This window comes from Trichosurus vulpecula, chromosome 7, assembly GCF_011100635.1.
Source record: "Trichosurus vulpecula isolate mTriVul1 chromosome 7, mTriVul1.pri, whole genome shotgun sequence".
In the NCBI taxonomy this organism is placed as follows: Eukaryota; Metazoa; Chordata; class Mammalia; order Diprotodontia; family Phalangeridae; genus Trichosurus; species Trichosurus vulpecula.
In genome coordinates this window covers 183092903-183115684 of record NC_050579.1, presented here as the reverse complement: position 1 = coordinate 183115684, position 22782 = coordinate 183092903, and the positions used below count along the sequence as shown (strand labels likewise).

Sequence of the window (22782 nt, the reverse complement as noted above, 5' to 3'; positions counted from 1 at the left end):
TTATGAATCTCAGTTTCTCACCTAAATATGTGGATAATATTACTTGGCCTGTCTACTTAACACCGCTGTGAAGAGGGTCAAATGCAATGATGTAATATAAAATTCTCCACCAGCCATAAAGTGCTTGACATGTGAGCAATTATTACAGCCTCTTGACCCTTTTTCATCAAAGTAGAACAAACATACAAAGCAAAATAGTCCAGTTAATCAAAATTTCATTAAAAATACATGAGAGAAGAAAAGGGCTAGAGAGTTTTTAATGTACAAATAGAATTCAGTAGTGCAGTGAGACCAGGGATCTGATCAGGTAGGATGCAGGAGCGTGTGTGTGTGTGTGTGTGTGTGTTTGTATGTGTAATAGATGAAGTTATATTCCAATATTCACTTGGAGAATCTACAGTGACACCAGTGTGGATACTTACCTTAACACAGATAGCAACTCTGATAATTTCATAGGTTGTTTTCAGAGAGATGTTGTGGTTAAAAAATTTCATTACCTTGTAGCTGACTTGGTAATGACCCTTTCCAAACTTACACAGGCTAGCTCTTAGACAAGAGATGTCTAGTCTGTCACTAGGCCTCCTCTACTTGAAGCCTTCCCAGCATGGCAGGACCTGCCAAAACTTGAACTCCCCTGGGCAGGCTTTGAGAATCCAGGACTCCCTCCACACCACAAAAAGGGAGAACAGGAGGAGGGCTTAAGTGGAGGAAATTCCTTCTTCAGTCTAAAAGCCATGTTAAGATAAGGTCCAAGTGTAGCTACTGTTTGTACATTGTATTAATTCATTAATTGAGAGCACTGAAAGCTCTCCAGCCCTTTCCCTCCCCCATATATTTATAGTGACATTTTGGTTAAACAAGACTTTTTTATACACTTAATCTACTTTTATGATAAAGAGACTTGGGGCAGTAAATGTAGATCGTGTTGTCACCAACTCAAAGTGGCAGTTTTCACAACCAGTATCTGTAGTTGTGGTTAAACGCTTCTCCCTGGGCCTCAATTTCCTCATTTGTGTCATGAGAGGGACTGGGTTAGATGATCTCTAAGGTCCCTCCCAGCACTGATGGTCTATGGTTTATGACAGCGCAGCAAGGATTGCTATTAGTGAAGAGGGTTGAAATGCTCTGACTGGTCACGTCCATGGTCTTTTTTATTTTGTGAATGAGGGAATGGCCTAAGTTGACATAATAGCTTCATCTGGGGGCTTTTTAAGAATGGCTGGATCAGCCTTTGCAGGTACAGTCATAGTTATGTCTGTCATTACACGCTAGAGGTTTTGATACAAGCCACATGACGATTACTAACAGGCTTCCAAATGAAAGATCTCCTCCTCGATTTTAAATTCCAGACTCCCCCTCCTGGACTAAATCAGTCTGTGAGAGGGGCCCCGCCTGGCTCCCCTGCCAGTGTGACAGCTCCAGAAAAGTCCTCTCCTTTTTTACGCACGCTGGGGAGCCCTTCCTTTGGGGCTGTGCCAATCACTGTTTTCTCTGGGCAGCTACCAAGCACAGCTGGATTCATCCCTCTGGCACTAGCAGTGCCTTGTTTTCTCAGCTGGTGCCAGGCTCGACAGTGGCAAGAAAGCTGCGGTGACTGACACAGCAATCTGTGTGTGGGAGGTGCCACACAAGGACAGCTCACCTACCATTTGGAGAGTAAGCTTTTACACTCTGCTAGTCATCTCCAAGCAAGGACTGCCTCAGAAAGTATAAGGAGGAAAAGGGAAAGGCTGTAGGAAGTAAGCGGACTTGATAATTAGGATAATTCGTTCTCCAGCAATTAAGTGCTATCTCTGTCAATATAGGTGGATGGCACTCAGCACAGTGCCTGGCACACAGTAGGTGCTTAATAAATATTTATTAACTGATTGACCTGATGGCTGCAGGTCACTCCAGTGGCTATTGGTCATCATAGCCTAGACAGGCAGGGATGCCTTTGGCCTCTCATGCCCTTCTCTTTGGTACCCTTGCCAAACTCTTCCAAATTAGAAATAACAGGGAAGGAGGGAGGGAGAGAGGGAGAGGGAGAGGGAGACAGGGGGAGAGGGGGAGAAAGAGAGAGTGAGAGAGAGAGAGAGAGAGAGAGAGAGAGAGAGAGAGAAAGAGAGAGAGTGAGAGTGTGTGTGTGTGTGTGTGTGTGTGTGTGTGTGTGTGTGAATGACAAAGGAAGAGAAGAGACAGAAACAGCAACGGAAAGAAAAGGAGAGGCAAGGAGGAAAAGAGAGAGAGATGAGGAGAGAAAAGATGAATATCAAGCAAGCAGAAACCCAAGAAAGAAAATGAGTCCTTATGTGGTGAATGTGAGAGAAAGGAAATGCAATCTGGCAGGCAGGGTGGCCATGTGTGTCTGAGAGATTTACACAGGGAAAGGGCACCTGCTAAAATATTTATAAATTTACCAAGAAAACATGTTTAAAAAATGAAAAATAAACAGATGTAGCCGTGTAACTTGAGAGAAATACATTAGGCAAGTTTGCAAAAGCTGTGTGGTGTGTGCTCGAGACAAAGAATTCTGAAGGGGTGGATGGGGGATAGGAAAGACCCAAAGAAGTTTGGAAAAGTTGGAGCTTTCTGGCTCTCACACAAAACATGGATCATAGTAGGGCAATGAGCTTCCTGTGCTGGGCAGAGGACAGCAAAGTTTCCTGGCCTTCACCCTCAGTACGAGGTCTCCCCAGGAGAGGCTAAGGATTGAGTGACTGGAGTGATGATCTGACCAGGACCTGAAGGAAGAACAGAGCTAGGCTAGTACACCCATTGATTAAACTGGTATCATGGAGATGAGCAATGTGTGTGGTAAGAGCTTCAATGTAGGGGAACATGTGTTTGAGTGCTACTTCCTCAACGGGGACACTAAAGCTGAGTGTGCTTTTTTACACTGATTATAAAGCCTTTAAGAACTCCTCCAGCTTTTCAAATGGCTTCACTTTTCTGCTTTATTTTTATCAAGCCAGAGGTTTAAGATAAGGCCAAAGGCTGCCTGAGGCGTAGTAACAGGGAGATATCACGGCAATTGTGTATGATGCAATGTTGCTACATCTTTCACTTCTCGGGCTAATGCAGACATGGCATTGGCCTCACCAATGGGCTCCATCATTCAGGTCTTTGGAAATGTGGGGATGAATGCAGAATTTTACAGAACTGAGGTGGACTCCTAGTCTGAGGCTTAGTTGTCTTGTAAGGAGAGGAGCTTAGCACCGTGAGTGGCAGTGAACTTCAAACTCTATCTCTTTTTTGTTGCAGGAGAATAAATGAGATACCCTTAAGCATGTGGAATGGGACATCTGTTCGTGAACGACAGAATCATAGGTATTAGAGCTGGAAAAGATCTTATGAGATCTTGTCTAGGCCTTAGCCTTCAATCAGATGAGCTATACATAGCTCCATTTATGGACTAAATCTGAAAAAGAATTATCTTTATATAAATAATAAAGGCCATGAGACACTATTAGCATTTTGTACACATGCAAACACCTGAAGCTATAATTTCCTTTTGGGGCATTATTTTAAAATAAAATTAAATGATCATAATCCTCTCCTGGATGCTGGCCTTTTTTCTTTGACATTTCCCTTTATTCTTGCCCTCACTATCCAACTTTTCCAGCAATCTGGGAGATTTCCAATTGCGGAGCAAGAGGACAGAGTGGCCCAACTCACCAGTTTCCGTATTTCACATTCTAAATTCTGAATGCAGTCCAGTTTCCTTTTGCGGCAGCGTTGAGCTGCAATTCGATTCTTGCTACGCCGGCGAACGTCATGAATGAACTCTAACTGTTCTGAGGTTAACTTGTGCATCTTTATCATCATCTGGAAATCGTTTCTTGGGAGATCTGTGATTTGATCAACAGGAAAGGGAAGTTTGACCTGAAACCAAGGATGAAGATCACTGGTTATTACTGTATGGCTACTGTATAATTCTAACAGACAGAACATCCTCCCCAAAGTGTCACTGTCACCTTCATGAGGTCACAAAATGAGTGAAGATAAGTTCGAAAATGAGTCTATTGCTGGTTTAGAGGATGAAGTGGGGGACAGCAGCTTCGCATTTTTAAATATAAGGGAATTCCAAGATTTAGGTTAAAACATAAATAGCTAAAGGAGAACACAAAGCAAGCACAAACATATGCTGTGTTTGATTATCAGCAGAGCCTATCTCTACTCTAGAAAATGATGCTGAATATACTGGAATGAGCAAAATTTTCAGATGACATAGCACTTTTATCCTGGTCTAATCCAATAAATATTTAATTAAGCTCCCACTAGGTATATAAGGCAGTGAGAAAGAATATTGCCTACAGGGTCAAGATGGCCCTAGGCTCAGGCCACACCTTTGACACTACCTGGGTGTGACCTTGTTTAAGTCCTTTCCCTGTTCTAGCTCTCAGTTTTCATCTATAAAACAAAAGGTTTGGACCAGCCGTATGATGCTACGAGCCTTCCCTCGAGGAGCTTCTATTTTACTGTGGAGATATAACACATGCACAGGTAAATATGTACATGATCAGGAAAGGCTTTATCTGAGCTTTGCATGAAACTAGGGCATTCTAAGAGGTGGAGGTGAAGGAGAAGATGCGTTTCAGGCATAGGATACAGCCTGTCTGAAGGCAAGGAGGCAGAAGGTAGTAGGCTGAGTTTGGAGAACAGCACGAAGACCTATTAGGACTAGAACGTACAGTGAAGGAGAATAATGTAAAATAAGTCTCATTAATGCTAATTTAAATGGGGCAGCTAAGTGGCACAGTGAGTAGAGCACTGACTCTGGAATCAGGAGGACCTGAGATCAAATCCGAACTCAGACGTTTGACATACTTACTTAGCTGTGTGACCTTGGACAAGTCACTTAACCCTAATTGCCCTGCCTTCCCCCCTGCAAAAAAAAATACTAATTTAAATAGGTTACTCTGGTAATCCTTATGAAATCACTAACCACATGCAAAGTATCAACTAAGGTAATGCTTGAGCACCAAACAGCTGAACAAATGGGTACCCAACAATGTATTGTAATTAGCTTATACCTGCTTAAGGTCTGGTTGTTAAATCTTTATACCTAGGAAATTGGCAAACACTACAAATCAGGTTTATTGTTCTTTTGATTGTAATAGAGTGATGGAGAAAATGCTAATAATGCAGGATAAACTTAAAGGTGTGTCCTGTGTGCCTTCCCCTCATTCCCCTTCCACCCTCCTCCACCTCACCCCCCCCATTGGTTATCGAACATTTATTAGGATATCCCTGCAGGTATCTAATACTTTGGAGAAATGGGAAGGCTCAACTTCCTAGTTCTCTCCTCTGGGGCCAGCAGAATACGTCATCCATCTTCCATGTGGCAGCCCTTCAAATACTTGAAGACAACTAGCATTCAGCACTCCTCCTCTTCCAAGGCATCTTTTCTCCAGGCTAAATACCCCCAGGATCCTTCAATTGGTCTCAACACGGCCTAGTTTCTAGTCCCATCACCGTCCTGTTTACTCTTTTCTGGGTATAATCCAGCTCACTAATATCCTTTTAAAATATGTGGCATGTAGCAACTGGGAAATAAGATATACAGGCAACGGGGTACAGAAATCTATCTTGCCCTACAAGTAGGAGGGAAGGGGATAAGAGGGGGAGTAACAGAAGGGAAGGCAGACTAGGGGAAGGGGTAATCAGAATGCATGCCATCTTGGGGTGGGGGGGAAGGGAGAGATGGGGAGAAAATTTGGAACTCAAAATCTTGTGGAAATGAATGTTGAAAACTAAAGATAAGTAAGTTTTTAAAAATATGGCATGTAGAACTGTGTATAATACTCCAGTCATGTGATTAGGGTAAAGTGCAGGAGACTTTATGACACTGGACACTATGCCTTTATGAATACCATCTGCCTTCAACACTTAAGCATTATGGTAATTTGAGCTGTTTATCTCAACTAAATTGGGACTATCATTCTAGCCTGTCAAGGCTTTTCCAACCTGATTCTGCTGCCTGACCTGACAGCTATCATTTCCACTGAAAGATAATCATAACGCCTTACATTTATATAGCATTATATAAATGCTATGTTATTAGTTACCATGAGCCTCGTGCATTCACGATAACTGGTAGGTAGGTAGGATATACGACTCACGTTCCCCTCATTTCATGGATGGGGAACTGAGGTGGGAAGAGGTTAAATGACTTAGGGGACCAAAGGATTTAGAGCTATAAGAGACCTTAGAAAACATCCGGTCCAATTCCCTCATTTTAAAGATGAGGGTGCTAAGGCCCAGAAGTGAAGTGAGAGACCCAAAGACACGCAGCCCCTAGGTGGTGGAGCCGGAACTAGAGCCCTGGCCTTCTGCTTCCAGTGGTCTTTCTGTTCCAATATGCTGAATGCCTGCTCACATGTGTACACAGGTCAGATATCCCAGCGTTTCAATTCTATTGAATGCTCGGGTAGATTGGTACATTTCCTATTTTTTTGTCAGCCAGGGCAGTTAAATTATTTCCCCCTCTAAAGTTATTATCTAGAGGGCAGAAATAGTTTTCTCTATATTCTGTAAAATTACAACGCCCTGCCTGGAGGGATGCTGACTGATGAAGAATGGGACTAGTGATTTCATGGGCAGCTGGGTGGTACAGTGGATAGAGTGCTGGGCCTGGGAGTTAGGAAGACTCATCTTCCTGAGTTCAAATGTGGCCTCAGGCACTCACTATGTGTTTGACCCTGGGCAAGGCATTGAACACTTCAGTTTCCTCATCGGTAAGAAGGAAAAGGCAAACAGCTCCAGTCTCTTTGCCAAGAAGACTCCACAACAACAACAACAAGGAAGGAAGCTCCTGGTGAGAAATCCCTCTACCAATGCAGGTTGAAACTTCTGAAACTTCTAGTCTTAGAGGGTTGAGAGGAAGTGACTGTCAGAGTCAAGGGAGGTGACGTTGTGTGGTAGTTAGATAAGAGGGCTACCCTTGTAGTCAGGACTGCCTCTGAGTAACCCATGACACCCTCTCTAAAGTCCTTCCTTGATGCCATGTCAAGGTGTGGAGGTGATCCTCAGGCTTGAAAGGCAGTAGAATGCAATCTCTGGTGGGTGGAAAGATTTTGATTAGTGGCCTGGCAATGTGCATCTGCCCACTGGGAACTGGCCTGGTTAAGTATTGAGGGGCATGTTACAAGGAAACTGGCTGCCTCCTGATCAAGTTCATTGGCCACAGCAACTTATCAAGACCCTCTCCTAAGGGACGGAGGAGCTGCAATCTGGGTCAATGGAAGATGTTTCTCCATTGATGAAATAATGGCTCTTCTGAAGTGAAAAAATCAAAGAATCCTGACAAAACTGAATGCAACAAATTATATGTAACAGAAACTCACAATTTCATATACTATCCTCTTTTTTTTTTGTTCCTTATGTACTGAAATGTTTAGGTTTGTTCATGATCATAAAGTTCATTGCAAGAAAGGAAAATAAATAAAAGTGAGTTCATACAAAAAGCCAGGTTTGGCAAAAGCCCAAGGGAACAGGTTCTCTTGAATGTTCTACTAGTAAAGGATTAGACTCTGAAAAGTGACTGTGGCTACTTAATATTTACTACCCCACCCCCACCCCACCCCATGATAAAAGGCAGAATGTCGGAGTGCATAGAAGGTTGGCTCTGGAAGTCAGAAAGATAATGGGTGGGCAAGTCACTCAACTTTGTAATGCCCAGGCAGCCTCTTAAAGACCATCGGTGACTGAATGAAGGAAAAAGCATTTATTAGACACTATCTGCCAAGAACAGTGCCAAGCACTGAGGATTCAAAAAGAAAAAATAGAGTCCCTGTTCTCAAGGATCTCATTCTCTAAACAGGAAGATAACACATAAAACAAAGTTCGGCTGTAAGGCGGATATAGAGGTCAGGAAGCCTGAGGGTTCAATGACTGGGCAGATGCCAAGGCCCAAGGAGCCTTAGGTTACATAAGTAGGTTGGACGGCAGTGCCAGGAGACTGAAGGGCATGGAGGCAGCTGATGGCATGTGGACAGAGAAAATACACAGTCAGCAAATACCCTAGAAAGTTTTATTAGCCTAGAAAGAGCGCTGGACCTGGAGTAAGGAAGACCTGAGTTTGAATCTGGCCTCAGACGTTTACTATCAAGACCCTTAACCTGTTTGCCTCAGTTTCCTCAACTGTAAAATAGGGATAATAATAGCATCTACCTCCCCGGGTGGTTGTGAGGAAGAAATGAGACAGTATTTGTAAAAAGTGCTTTGCACAGGGCTTGGTCCATGGTAGGCACTCTATAAATGCTTATCCCTTTCCCTTTGCAGATGGTAAGGCCTGGGGATCTTCCATGTCACTGGAAGGAATAAGTGACACATGACTTACTGATCTGTATCAGTGGAGGAAATTTCCACACTCTGAATTCCTCACGTTGATGAAATCGCAGGTAGAGGTTCTCCCTCTTCCACCCACCCTCCCAACCCCACCCCCCAAACCCAACACCTGCTATGTGTTGTGATCCAGATACCATTCAGAACAGGCTCCCTGTCCTCTTAAAGAGTTCATGCTATTAAAACTTTCTAGGGTCTTTGTTGACTGTGCATTTTCTCTCTGTTAAGCCAACGAGAGCTGCCGGCTTATTTCCTGTTCCTTGGGGAAATGAAAGCCCTGCACTCACAGGCCAAGAAGCAAACATGGTTACACACTGGAATCTTAATCCTCATTTTAGAGTCTGTCAGGTCTGAATTACCCAGCAGATGGCACTAAACACCCAAACTTCCCTCCAGCTACAGGAATCCTTTCTGAACAAATGGGCTGAGGCTCCTATCAATTGTCATAGAAAATAGATTTACCTGGATTTCCTGGATAAGACTCCTGAAACAGAAACCCACTCCTGCTCGGTATTCGGATGCTGAAGTATTACATCTGGAGGGCTGTTTAAGCAGCCATCAACCCTAAATGTCTTTAAGCCCTATTTTCTTTGTTCCTTTCCAGCTCCGCACACACATTAGAACTTTGAATCCTTGGGCCCAAAGTAATCACTTGATCTTTCTTGTCCCGGTGCCTAATTTCTTTGTCAATTCACATCACAGTTAAGTTCTGAAGGTCTTTAGGGCCAGGCACCGGGAGAAGGTGCCAAAGCACTGGCTGATATATTTACTACATGGCAAACTCTGTCCTGTGGCCGGCTGTGAAATTCTGGCCCCGAGAAAACATAATAATAACGGGATGTGTCACCCCAGAGTTGTTCAGTGTAGCTCTCATGGCTAAATAAACGCCGGCAGAACAAAAGGCTCCTCGTTTCATATACTTAGACTGGCCTTATCCCTGGGTGCTGTGTTTGCATAGGGCCAGCTAAAGATATCAAAGAATGTTTGATTTCCCCTTCAGACCCCTTGGACAATAAACATGGCACATTCAGAGCCCAGATTGTGCCTGAAGTCCAGAGTTCTGGGAGAGACACCCTCATGTTTCAATATGGGGGTTGGAAGAGGGATTCTTTGCAAGGTGAGCGTTAGGCTTTAGCCCCTTAAAAAAAAGTCACAGTAAAACGATTTTGATTTTGTTCTAAAACACCTTTATTTTCAGGAAAGAAATGTGCCTGCAGCTCACGACACAGGGAAAAGTCGGGGGGGGGGGCAAATACCAGGAGCCAACAAAGTATTTTGAAACAGTCAGACAGTGGCTCTCAAAAACTGGAGAAACAGGCTGGGGGGCCTGAGAGCGGAACTCTTGGTCTGAAAGGTTGTAAAAGAGAAGTCAATATCCACTCACAACGTAGCTACTGCAGTACTAGCTTGGGTTTCAAAGGGGACTGACGGGAAGGAGACACAACTGTAGATTTCCCCACATGAAAATATATTTCTAGTGTTTCTTCAAAAGGTATCTTTCCTTTCGAGAATGAAAAATGTTATAGTAAACAAATGAAAAATTCCTAAGGTATTCTTCAAGCTCCTTAATACTGCCTCCAAATCTATTGCTTTTTCGGCCCCTGAAAGTATTACATCGCAGGCACGGAGGCCTTTCTTTCAGGGTGGAAATAGCCAACTAATCCTTTTGTCCTCTCGGGAGACCTGTGGTGAAGTGCACTTATGGCTTTTACATACACACGGATACACACACGCACACACACACACACAATTCTGCAACCCTCAGAAGTGGCTGCAAAAACCCCAAATAACGTCACTAATCTTAGGCAAAATGAAAGACAAGTACAATGTTTCTGTTCTTTCCTCCACCCTCTTTCTGTGCATTATTATACCCAAAATGGACTCATGAAAGGACTTAACATTTTATTTCCCATCTCTCCATACAACTTACTCCTTCCTGGCTTTTACAGTGTATCAGTGGCTCAGATTTTAACTTACTATACAGTATAAATACTGCAATCTACTTAATGCCACACACCAACCACTCTGGAACAGCCTGGTATTACCACATCTCTTCCCATTATACACCACCAATCCAAATACACCATCAGATAAACAAGCTGCATATAAAATAAACTGTGTTTCTGATTTGTGGGTGTTCGTTCTTGTATTAGCATCAGCATTACAACATACAAGCCCTCTGTGTAATGCTCTGGATTCCAGCGGAGTCCCAGACAGGCTGGGGCAGTCCCTGACTCAGCAAGGGAAAGGCCTCACGGAGCCTGCTCATTCTTTCCAGTGTCATTAGCGAATGTCACAGCTTGCAACACTCAGTGCTGCTGGCTGTGGCCCTGCCCTCACAAGGGACTGACCCCTCTTTTCGCTTGGGAGAACAAAGCATGGAATGGATCTGAGGAACAGCCCAAGCCATTGGATCCGAGCTGACAAAGGAGGGGGAAGATTTCAGGCCGGCTAGATACTTCAGGGGCTTTTGCTCTCAAGAGATTGAGAGTGAATGGTGGCTGCCGATCCATTTGGTTCACTCTGGCTCCCAGGTGCTAGGGGCAAGATGGAAACTTTCAAATATGAAAATCAAAGTGGCATCATCGTGTGCTAAGTAGACAGCAGGATCTCAGGGAAAAGGGTTGGGGAAGTTAGGACACTAGCTCTCCTTCCTGACCCAAAAGAGATCAGCTGCTGAGGGCTGCTGGCATGGTCTTCTTTTTGGAGCCACCACACCACTGATACCAAAGAGACAGCCAGCTCCTAGTCAGGAGTATGTTGCTCTCGGAGCTCCTGGGTCCTTAGATCTGTTTTCTCTTCTTAGTACATCATTCATTACACCTTATAAAAAAGCCAAGGGCCTTGATTGTTTTCCTTAACCGTGTCAGGGGGCTTACGTATGAAGGAAAAGGAAACAGCAACGGTAATAGTTAACATTCATTCCAACAACCTCCCCTTCCTGCCCTAACTTCCTAGGGTCCATTTCACCTACACAGTATAGACAGCCCACCTGGATTTAAGAGGAGGCTAGGGCAGAATTGCAATCTTTAGACAATGCCATAAAAAAATGACTCTTCTATAAAAAAAATCATATAGTGGAAGGCTAATTTGGGAAACTTTTTTCATTCCTAAAAAATAAAAAAACCCAGACACACGCACCAGTTCAGATGTTTGACTAGAGAGCTCACATGAAAGGGGAAGGTCAGGATGGAAGGATACTGCCCTCCTCTATCGAGATGGCGCCTTTAACATTTCAAAGCACCTTCACATCTATGCTGTCATTTGATCCTCCCAAAACCCTGTGAAGTAGGCAGGAAGGGTGTTATTATTCCTATCTGACAGAGGATCACAGCCCCTGCGCTGAAATAAGAGTTTTAGGGCTAGGTGGCTGCTGCAGGGAGAAGGGCACGACAAAGCTCTCTTGCAAACACTTTTCTTGCTCCTTCACTGCTGTCCCCTCCCCTGCCCTCCCCCAAATGCTGTTCACCTAGGTGATTTACCATAATACTATAATGCCCTTTGTGTAAAGGGAATGAACGTAATAGTCTGGGGGTTAGGAAACCTGAGTTTCTGCTCTGGTTCTGCCACCAATTAACTATGTGACCTTAGGTAAGTCACACATCTTTATGCCTCATAAATAGATAAATTTAATTGAATCTTTTACCTGCCTTGGCTGCCTGATAGGGTTCTTCTGAAGATAAAATAGAAAAATAGATGTGAAAGTGCTTTAAAAAACTAACGGTTCTATATAGATATAATATTATCGTAATAGATATATATTATAATATATCTATAATAATAGATACAATATTATCATTCCCAAGGAGTATTCCTAACCTTCTTTCTCATGGTGTTTCTTTTCTCTTTCATGTAGCATGCTTTAGTATTGTAGAGACTAAGAAATCTTCCGAACAGAGTCTGAAAAGAGCAAAAATATAATGCCAACTAGAAATATATAGAGCTAAGGGCACTTTTTCTTTTTAAATAGCAGATTAGTCACAGATATAATAAAAATACATCTGTACATCTGTTTTCTGAGGACCATCTTGGTTAAGTTGAAAGGAATTTGGCTGCAGGGGCATGGATATTTTGGCAATTGCAATCTATCTAATGAATTATAGGAGGATTGTATTCTGTGTCAGTAGGGGGAGTATGCACTCAGATGAAATCATAACTCCCTGAAGCACTGGTGAATATATACATATAGATCAACCGTGTGTGCATACACACACATATATACATGTACACAATACACAGGCTCACCTGATTCAACTAAGTATAAAACAAGAGCTTGGGAAGACAGCATTTTGTGTGTTGGGGTTACCTGGAAATCCATCTTTTTCCTGTAGCATTTCAAATCTTATTAATTCTTGTTGTCAAGATTAATCTGCTAATTTTAATGTTAGATAGCTCTGGAGTTCAGCCTCTCTCTCTCTCTCTCCGCCCCCCTGTCTCTCTCTCTCTCTCTCTCTCTCTCTCTCTCCTCTAATGAAAAATATTAACTAGGGAATGAAGAAAACCCTTGCAAATGTTTTCAGATTTAAAGGACCTATGCCTTTATAATAGTTTTGGTAACTTGTCTAAATGAGCCTTCTCTCTAGGACTGGGTGGAATTCCATGATTAAATTAAGTGTCTGAACAAAAAAAGTTATCCTAATGTGAAACTTTCAAATTTAAGATTAGTTATTGATCAATAAATCATGATGCTGAAAAATACACAGGTAATGGCAGTACCACTGTGTCAAGGCAAATGTGGTTTGTAAGTAGTCCAGCTGATTAGAAGAGTTTTCTTTTCATTGTTTGTTTATAAAATAAAAAAATTTTGAGAGTATAAACACAAATTATATTCTAAAGCAATTGAGTAAAAGAGAGGAGAAGCTATTTCAGATTATTATTACAGCTTGACTGATTATTGCTTCTTAAAAATTCAATATGTCTAGTTGTATTGCTGTCGTTATATTTTAAGGCAGCTGGATGGACATTGGCTGAAAAGAGGAAACATCCCCACTCTTGTCGGCAGCATTAAGTGCCAATAAACGACTAACTTCTCTCTTGGGAAGTTGGTGGGGTAAAAGGAGGTTTATATGAAATTGGCAGCTTCTTAAGTATTCGTAGCCACCGTAAAAACACAACCTTTTTAGAATAACTTTCTTAAGGAAGGAAAAGAAAGGGAATGAAAAGCTGTTTGCCTTTTTTTAATGTGATCCATTCTTCTACAGTAAATCACTCCTTCCTCACTCCAGGGCCCCCCAAATCATTATATTGATAAACTGGACATATGTCAACAGTTTCACAAAATAAAACAGAAGCTCTATCAGACCCAGAGAGAGAGAGAGAGAGAGAGAGAGAGAGAGAGAGAGAGAGAAACCCTTGACCTGTTTCATAAAACCTCCATTCACTCAAGGTCAATGTCACATTTAACTGTGGCTTGACTCTAGGATGGATGGATGGATAATAAAGCATTTAATGAATGCTTACTAGGTGCAAAGATATAAAATCCAAGTGACCCTGAGATATTCAGCTGGGAAAGATTCTCATTTCATTTCCTATTTATTCAGCTAACTTATTTTTAATAATTTTTCAATACCCTTTAAAATAATTTTTAAAATTTTATGAGTATTAAAATTATTAATTTATTATTAAATAAAACTGAAATGATTTAAAATAATTTCCTGCTTTTGTTTTATAGGGGCAAAGGGGCAGAAAACCAGAGAGCAATGCAGGTGGCAGATGACTACTCACAAAGATGCCTTTTAAAAAAGCAGGTGACTGCAGGAGATCCATTTTCAAAATCCCCGATCAAGCTAAAAAATTCATGTTCTTCTTGTAGATTTCATATTGGTTGAATGATTAAACCTCACAAGGCTTTCTGAAAAGACTCTTCCCACCCCACCCCCAAACTTAATGGAATTTCAGCTCTCTGGTTAAATTAATCTTCCCCACCCCTGTGGGGATAGCCTGTGAACTCTAAGGGATCACAGGACCACGGATTTAGGGTTTTAGTTCAACACCTTCATTTTTCAGAGGAGGAGACTGAGGCCAAGAGAGGTCCAAGGTAACAGAAATAGTAAGTGGCGGAGCTGGAATTCAAACTCAGACCCTCTGATTCTAAATTCAGCATTTGTTCCATCTCCCCACATACCACCCCCACCGCTGGCACAAACATGAACTTCCCATTGTTTCTTCATTTTTCCAACTGACAGCTGAGGACAAGACCCACCCACTGGTTCTAAGACAGATATGAAGCGCAGGTGGTATCTGGCCTCACCTGTATTCACTTCCGTGCCAATCAGCAAAACAACCAACAAGATGAACTATCAAATCATGACACATATGTATCTAAGCATTTTTCTATGACTTTCTTAGCAGATTTGTGAGAGTGGAAAAACATGGGCTTCTTATTCTGCTATTTCCTCAGTCCTCTTACCTCTATGAGGTATCTGGTCTTGACCCCAACCTCATCGCCTATCACTTTGAGAAATTGAATCTCTTCGAGTATGAGCATTTCAATTTCAGTGTTGGATGAAAACCAAGAGCTCAATTCCCCTAGCCATTAAACCTCATTTCCTATAATTTATAGAGGGCACATTAAGTGATATCTATCCCCCACAGCGTTATGTCTGACTGACTGTGTGTGCTTCTGGTGTCACCTTGGGAAATGGGATCAAAGTAGGGACAGCATACAGGAGACTAAGGAACCTTTAAGGCCAGCTCCAGGGTCTTCTGTTTATAAGGACAGCACAGAGAAGACCTGGAAACCACTACTGTTTAATTGTGATGAATACCATTTATCTATGATGTAGATATTAAGAAGCAGTTGTGGATTAGTGGACAGAGAACTGAACCTGGAGTCAGAAAGACCTTGGGTCAAACCAAGGTCCTTTCACTCCAACTCCAATGTGCTCTCCACTGAACTACTTTTGCTTCTTTGGATATTAAGAGGCAGATGTGGCTAGAGAGCCAACCTTGGATTCAGAAAGGCCTAGGTTCAAGTTTCATCTCTTCCACATGTTAGCTCTGTGACCCTGGCCAAGTCACTTAACTTTTCAGTGCCTCAGGCAACTCTCTAAGCCTATAAGTTGCAGAGTAGGTGCTGATCTATATTAGTAGAGGAAATTTTGTTAGTGTAGGTAATTAACTAAACTAATAAAATCATAGCTCTGGTCTCTGCCACCCCCAGCCCTCTACGCCTGTTTGAATCACTCAATTTTTATTTAAAAAAAAAAGCAAACTAAATTACCTAAAATGAAAAAGTATTCTTCCTTGAAAGAGGACCCATACTTTTCTTCAGGCTGGAGATGGAGGAGGGGGAGTATGAAGGCACTGATATAAGCCAGCTGTTTAAAGATTGCGAGGCTGTGGTAGGATTACCTAGGTTTCCCTCCCTTTTCCTCAGTCTAGGTAAGGCTAGTTCTCTTCCTAGAAGGCAAGAAAGCCACTCCCAGGATTGGACTGCTAAGGCTCAAGTCTCTTAGTGGTGAGAAAGGAAGCAGGGAGAAAGGCGACATTTGAAAACTCAATCAATAAACATTTATTAAGTGCCTATTATGTGCCAGGAACTGTGCTAAGCACTGGAAAAAAGGCTTAAGGACTATCTCAGTGGAATCTAGATAGATTTGCTTTTACCATTAGGCTATGTGACTGCACTTGTTGGATATTTGTGACTTTAATGCTTCAAGTATCTGAGAGTTTATTGGTTCCTCCACCAGTTCAAATCACGACCCCCTTCCAAGCCTTATGGGATAGAAGGTTGTGCCTATGAAAGTTCATCACCTGGTGACTTCTAGCAAAGAGCCCCTGAACTTAGCTAGGCTGGTCTCTGTAGGATGGACATAGAGCCTGTTAGTGGGACCATTTTTTGAGACCTTTTTTAGCTTGGTAGGACCTTTCAATGTGTATGCTCTGCTAGCACAGCCTCTGGGCGGTGACCTGGGTCACCCTCAGGATCCCAGTTTTAGAGCCTGGCATCCGGTCCAACCCCTTTATTTTAAAGATGAAAGAAACTGAAGGCCAAGAGAGGGAAAAGGTCTTACATACTGTAGTTAGCAGGCCTCCAAATCCAACACTCTTTCCACCATACTGTGCTGTTTGTGGGATATTAAAATTTAAATAGCAGTTCAAACAAATCAGGTACAATCTCAAACCAAAAAGCTTCTGGAGATGGGGAGAGAGATATATCCCAACCACCCTAGAACCTTCTGCCCCAGCAATAAGAAAAATCTGGCAAGGGAGAGAGAGGCGTAAGCCCTAGGGAGCCATGGCAGGCCAATAATGGGTCAGTTTAATGGGTTACACACTTGTACTTATCTTAACTCCCTACCTCGTGGCCCCTGTCTTGCACAGGACATGACTCACTGTCTGCTTCAGAGAACGATCCAGACTCATCGCTTGAGTTGGTTCCATAGGACTGCTCACATTTAATCTGGGGTCGGACTTGGTTGTACATTCCATCTCCCATCAGGCCTGGCTCCTGATGATCGGTGGCAAGGAATCGAGCTCCCTGGGAACAGGGAGAGGAGGAGAATTCACAGAGAGGGAGGCTACAGGGAGAACCACCACTCCCATCTTCTGCGTAGGAGTAGGAGGAGCAGGAGCTGGAGGTCCTGGTCCTGGTCTCCAAGGGGGGAGAACGAGGGCAAACTTTAATTGGCACCGGGCAGCTGGTATTAGGCCGCATCCTTCCTGGCAAGTGATCAGCTATTAGTCCACTGTGGGAATAGGTCTGTGAGCTAGGGAGGGACTGGCTAGCTCCTGCCCAAAGACCCTTTGGCACAGGCTCAGAGAGGTCTTTGTCCAAACTGGTTATGCCAGAATATGAATGCACCGAAGTGTTCCCTTGGTCGCAGGCGCTGGAAGAGAAGATCACACTCCGCCTGTCCAGCTCACCTTCTTGCTTACAGAGAGTTTCAAACCCGGGCCCCTTGAGAGGAGACCCCACCGGGACACTGGAAGCATCTTTCTGACTGGCATGGGACTGTCCATAATTCCCTGTGAAAGGGCTGTAGTCAGTTTTATGGTCACCCTGAGTTGTCCCCTTGTCCAAAGGGCAAGCTGGACTCCTGGCAAAGTGCTGTTGGGAAGTACTGGGCAAGCCCGACAACTCTGCACTTTTTGTTCTGTTGAAGAGAGACCCTAAACAGGAAGGAGAGGAGCCGCTTTTAGATCTGTCCATGCAGGTGGCCGAGGGGGTAGCAGCGGTGGCTGCAGCAGCAGCAGCAGAGGTGGTGGCCACAGGGATGGGGATGGGGCTGGGCTGTTTCCTTTCCATTTCGACATCCCCCTCTTTGTCCCTGACATCGGGCTCCTCTCCGGACAGGCAAAGTGTGATGCTTTCCTCGTCATTCTCTTCGCTCTGAGGTTCGCTTTTAATCTGCCCCATGGCCAGCCCAGCCTGGAGGCCGTTGCCAGGGTTCTCTTCACTGAGTGCGCTTGCAAAACCTGAGGTACTGATGTGCGATGTGTTGTAGACAACATTCTTGGTACAAGCAAGCTGGTATTTCTTATATCTGGGGTACCGTGTCAGCGTATCCTTGTCCAGACTGCCCCTGCCATCATCCCTTGGCACGTCGGCGTCAGGCAGCACGCCTTCTTCTTTCTCTGCTGCTGGGGCTGCAGACTCGAAGCTGAGGGGCTCTGGATGCATCCGCTCCTTGGGACATGATATCTTGGAGGTTTCTGACTCCATCGTTTCCTCCTCCTCCTCGCCTTCTGAGTTCTCCATGTTGCCGTGCATGCGCTGGCAAGAGGTGTCTTTTTTGCACAGGAACAGGCCATCCTCGTTGTTCAGGAGCTGGGTCTGCAAGAAACTGAAGCAGGAATCCTCCAGGTTGTGCATGCGCAGGAACTCGGCACAGCGGATGACCTCCTGGATGTTCTCTCTGCTAAGTAACAGCTCCGCAGTGTAGGCAAACTGTAACAATGGACCAAACCCCCGAGCAGTGACCTGCAAAACAAACAGGGAAATTGCCAGCATTACCATCAGCACTGCTATTGTCCCTGGTCCTTCAAGTGAAGTGAGATAACCAGACAGCTCTAGTGTCTGGGGAATAAAGGCTTCAAAGTAGCAGTTAATCTTGTACCAGGTCAGCAGTGATGCTGCCTCCAGTAATTAATGCTGTCTCCCACACACCACTTCTGCACTTCTTCATGTGGCAGCCAGAACTGAGAAGCACCCAGGTCTGGTGGCCGATCAAAATGATAACGGGTCCTGTGTTTACACTAATGAAATTCCTGGAAAATTTAAATTCTTTTCCTGTCCCAAAATATAAGTTTTTTGGAGAGATCTCATATGAATGGCAACATTTGTAGGTACATGTTCAACAAGGAACACATTATTTCGTCCCCCTATAAATCCCAAAGGCAGAAAATTCAACTCTTGCAAAATATAAGTATACGGAATTCGAAAATTGCTTTTTTACATTTAATTTAAAAGAAAGAAAAGGAATATAAACTATCGTTTCTCTTAGTAAGCTGGCTGTTCATTAAAGTTACTAGCTGGAGCCGTCTCTCTCTCATTCAATCATTATCACCAACAATAACAACAGTAATGATGATGACCGTAACGACAAAGTTGATGGTCACAATCAAGAACAACACCCTGCGTGAAAAAGGAACTGGTGACCGTCGGAGAATGCCGTGAACGTGAAGACCTAGGCGGCAGGCCATGTTGCGTCAGCTCAAACTCCTGAGGGCCCCGCTACCTCATGTATACCTTTCTTTTTTATTAGCTGCCACTTCTAAGTGCGCAGCTGCCTATTTTCCTGTTAGCACTTCAATGGTTAAGCCTAATTGCCATGTTTTCTGCTCATCCATTAAATTAAACCCATTGGAAACACACTGTTTGTGCACAGCTTGCTCACAGACACGCTCATGCCCACAAATGACTTGGAAACTTAAAAAAAGGGTGTTTGCTGCCTGAGGCCTATTTCCTCCTGGTGGAGATGGACAAGAATTGCTGATAGATGGGTCACTATCCTCATTACACAGGGCAAGAGAAGCCATCGTCCCAGGCCCTGACAAGCACTGCTAATTGTGTAAGAGATGTGGGAAAACATGACATAAATATTCCCATCCGATGGCATATACTACTATGGGATGCATAATGAATGACACAAGTGGTGTTCTGACAGACACACCAGGAGGATGGACTGCAGAGAAAATGGAAACAGACTGTTCTTTTAGGTGAACACTCACTAATACAGAGCTCAACGCACTATACTAACCTGAATATCTGATTTCACATGATCCCATGACAATAGGGCTTGTTATTACAGGGATTAGGATACACTACTAGCCAAAACCTGCCTTTGCAACACTTTCTAGCTAGAGTATTTTAAATGCTATAAGGCAGGCCTTAAGTAGGGAGAGTATTAGTCATCGTTAGTCATTAGCGTTGCTCTCCTAACAGGAGTATTAAAACATGGGTATTGCTTGTTTACAAAACTACACTTCCCATCTAATACTTTTTTTTGTACTAATAATAGATGTAGTAGACACGGCACCTGCTACATTTTTAAAATGCAGACTCAGAAGTGGAATTAAAAGCCTTCTAATGAGCAAGGAACCTTTTAGAAATAGTTAACAAAAGATAGTAAGAGGATTTAAACATCAAGAACTGAAGAATTTGGGGGCATGGGACTGAAGTGTCGTGAGACCCATATCTTACGGACCAAAAGAAGGTCAAAAGGCCATCTACGCTAAACACTTCATTTTATAGAGAGGGAAACTGAGGCCCAGAGAGGTTAAATAACTTCGCCAAAGTCATCCAGGGAAGTGGCCCAGCCAGGACTTCAATCCAGGTTCTCTGACTCCAAATGTAGTGAGTCAGAATCCCTCTCCACCATACTGCACTGCCTCTCAACTCCATGGCAAGTCATCATTAAGGAAGAGGAATAGAGGGAAGAATTTAAGAATAATCTGCCTCCTAACAAATAAATGCCTTCCACTGTTTCTGCAGGCCATTTCTTAGTTGCTCTGAGCTTAGGAAGATATGTAATGGCATCCCACCATTTGGTGACACAGAGAAAACCAATTCTCACGTATTTATACTTGTGCCAAGTCTTTCTTCTTAGTATACCATGTTTTCCTGGTTCAAATTTAATATGAAATTCAAAGCTCACCGAATCCTTCTGTTTCAATTCATATAGGTCTTCCTAGGTTTCAATGAAACTGTCCCTTTCATCATTTCTCATGCACAACAGTATTCCATTACATTCATATAAACACAATTTGTTCAGCTGTTCCCAAATTGATGGGCATCCCCTTTAGTTTCCAGTTCTTTGTTACTACAAAAAAATCATTACCAGTATTTTTGCACATATGGGTCCTTTTACTCTTTCTTGCTTCTCCTTGGGGGACTCAGGGTACAGAATGAGACATATATTTTTGGATTTGACCAATGTAGTCATTTGTTTTGACTATGAAAATTTGTCAAAAGGGTTTTTCCTTTCCTTCCTTTTATTCTTTCTTTCTCAATGGAGGTGGAGTAGGAGGTAGAAAAAGCCTATTTTTGTTAATTAAAAAATAAAATTTAATTAAAACCGAAACAAAAAACTCCAAACCCTTCTATTCCCTTTATGTTTTGTCTAATTTTAAAAAAACCCAACAAGAAGCCTGAAAAAGCAGATTGGGATTCATTAAGTAAAGGCACACTCACTAGACAGGCTAGGTTTGGATCGTCAATAGGAAAAAAGTAAAGAATTCCAGGCTTTTACCTCCAGTGCTACGGAGCTGCCAAGAGCTGGAGAAAATTTCACCTTACTCAGGGGAGGCACAGGCTGACGCTAACAGCATCATGGGTGTTAGGAGTGTCCTCTACCAAGCAATGACACAGCTTTTCAAATCATTTGCCTGAGTAGGTTGGGGTAGGAGGTCAGCTTGAAGATAAGTCCAATAATGCCTGATGCATAGATAACAACATGCATAGCTCATCTGGTCAGCTTGAAAGAACACTGGTGTTTTCAGGTCAGCTGGTGGCACAGTGGACAGAGTGCTGGGCCTGGAGTCAGGAAGACCTGAGTTCAAATCAGACTTCAGACACTTAATCAGATGTGTAACTATGGGCAAGTCACTTAACCTCTGTCTGCTTCAGGTTCTTCAACTGTAAAATGGGGATAATAGTGGCACCTAGCTCCTGGGTTGGTGGAGATAATCGTGGCACCCAGTTCCTGGGTTTGTGGTATGATCAAAGGAGATCATCTTTGTAAAAGTGCTTAGAACAGTGCCTGGCACGTAGGCTCTATGTAAATGCTTATTCCCTTTCCTTCCCCACACTGAGGGGTGATGGGCTTTTGTAGACATTCTTTGAAATCAATGGCAAAATAAATTGGGTCATTCATGTTGAAACACAACTGAGGCTATCACAGGGTTTTCCCCAATATGAGTTTAAATATTACCTGGTCATGGTTATATTTCAGTAAATTAGCAAAAATCATCATAGTATGATTATAGATGAAGGAAACCTTAGAGACCAATGAGTTCAGCCTTTTTGTCTAACAGATGAGGAAAACTGAGGCCCAGGAAGGCTATATGATTTGCTCAGTGGTCACACAGGTAGTAAGCATCAGAGGTAGGATTTGAACCCAGGTCCTCCTTCCACTGTACTATGCTGCAAATGTTTACTGAGCACATACTATGTGCTAGGGATGTGGGATAGACAAGAAATTATGAGAACCAATCCTCTCCCTTCAAGGGGCTTAGAATCTTATTGGGGAAATGAGGCAAAACTCCCTCAAAAGGTAAACAGTAATGAGAGTAAAAAATAACAGACGAATAATACAAGAGATGGTGCATGACAGTACGTGACTAACGGTCAGATGAACAGCACTGACAGTAAGTGCTCTGAGCCATGATCAGAGAGAGAGCAGTGGTTCACTCTGGGCCGGAGTGATCATCTGTACACTTGTATAAAGACAGTTCGAGCACAGAGATAATTTATTGTAGTGGCTACTAGTTGGCAGAGTTTGCCTCAGTTTCCTCATTTGAAAAATGGGGATAACAATAGCACCTACCGCTTAGGGTTGCTTATGAGGAACAAATGCTTAGTGCAATGCCTGGCACACAGTAGGTACTATATAAATGCTAACCATCACCATCATCACTATTATTATCACCCCATCCTAGCCTAAGTCACAAATTACCTTTTAAATATGTACGCTCTGAGCGGCAACAGGCGCCCTACTTGGGGTCTACTGTTGTGATTCAGTCCAAACTAGTCGCTCCAAATAGATTTGCTTTGATAACAAAGTGTTAAAACAAGTAGACTCTTAGCCTGGGGCTCTCCAAATACTGATTTGGCCTTTGTAATGGGTAAGTCCCACTGTCTTTCTACCTTAGGAATTGCTTGTGTCTATTCATTGTGATCATAAAGCAAACAACCAGGTCTTAATAAATAACTGTTCAGCTGGAGCAAAGTGAAGTGACTGGCAACACTGGTTTACCTCGAAGGGAATCTAAGCCAAAATGAGCCCAAAT

General features: G+C 43.1%; 1 protein-coding gene across 1 annotated transcript in view; it reads right to left on the bottom strand.

Moving 5' to 3' along the window:
- BACH2 (BTB domain and CNC homolog 2) overlaps positions 1-22782 on the bottom strand; it is a 402740-nt gene that overhangs the window by 3207 nt on the left and 376751 nt on the right. The window contains exons 5-6 of the mRNA XM_036768691.1: positions 16631-18253; positions 3658-3864 (exon numbers count right to left, since the gene is read on the bottom strand). Of these exons, the coding sequence (XP_036624586.1) occupies positions 3658-3864; positions 16631-18253 (1830 nt within the window). The remainder of the gene's footprint in view (positions 1-3657; positions 3865-16630; positions 18254-22782) is intronic.